At 61.0% G+C, this 413-nt stretch overlaps 1 protein-coding gene across 1 annotated transcript in view; it reads right to left on the bottom strand.

The window, feature by feature from the left end:
• LOC104160244 (ephrin type-A receptor 2-like) overlaps positions 1 to 304 on the bottom strand; it is a gene marked incomplete at both ends in the record, with an annotated part of 727 nt that extends 423 nt beyond the window's left edge. Inside the window, one exon of the mRNA XM_009698333.1 lies at positions 16 to 304. Within this exon, the coding sequence (XP_009696635.1) occupies positions 16 to 304 (289 nt within the window). The remainder of the gene's footprint in view (positions 1 to 15) is intronic.
• Between the last annotated feature and the right edge of the window lie 109 nt (positions 305 to 413).

A 413-nucleotide genomic window follows, 5' to 3' on the forward strand; every position in this document is an offset into this window, starting at 1 on the left:
GGGCGGTGATTTCATCCGGAGCGATGGTGTCGATCTTCTTGAATTGCCTCTTCTGGAAGTTGGTGCCGTAATCCATGTCGGATTCGGCGTAGTAGAGGTTGAAGGTCTCCTTGCAGGAGCCGCCGCCGGCGGTGGGGAAGCTGTTGCAGTCGCGGACGGTGAATTGGAGTTCGATGAAGATGCGTTGGGCCACCCCGCGGTAGATCCAGTTGGTGCGCAGCCAGTTCTCCTGCTCGCCCTCCAGCACGTTGCACACCGAGTAGAGGTAGATCACGGAGCCGTTCAGCACGTTCTGCAGGTCCCACTGCCCCCCCGAGAGAGAAACAGGGGCTATGGGGGGGGAAACTGAGGCAGGGTGGGTGGTGCCCCTGGTCCCCATGGATCTCCATCCCCATGGGTGTCCCTATCCCCAC

Source organism: Cariama cristata, unplaced genomic scaffold, assembly GCF_000690535.1.
Source record: "Cariama cristata isolate BGI_N322 unplaced genomic scaffold, ASM69053v1 scaffold26924, whole genome shotgun sequence".
Taxonomy (NCBI): domain Eukaryota; kingdom Metazoa; phylum Chordata; class Aves; order Cariamiformes; family Cariamidae; genus Cariama; species Cariama cristata.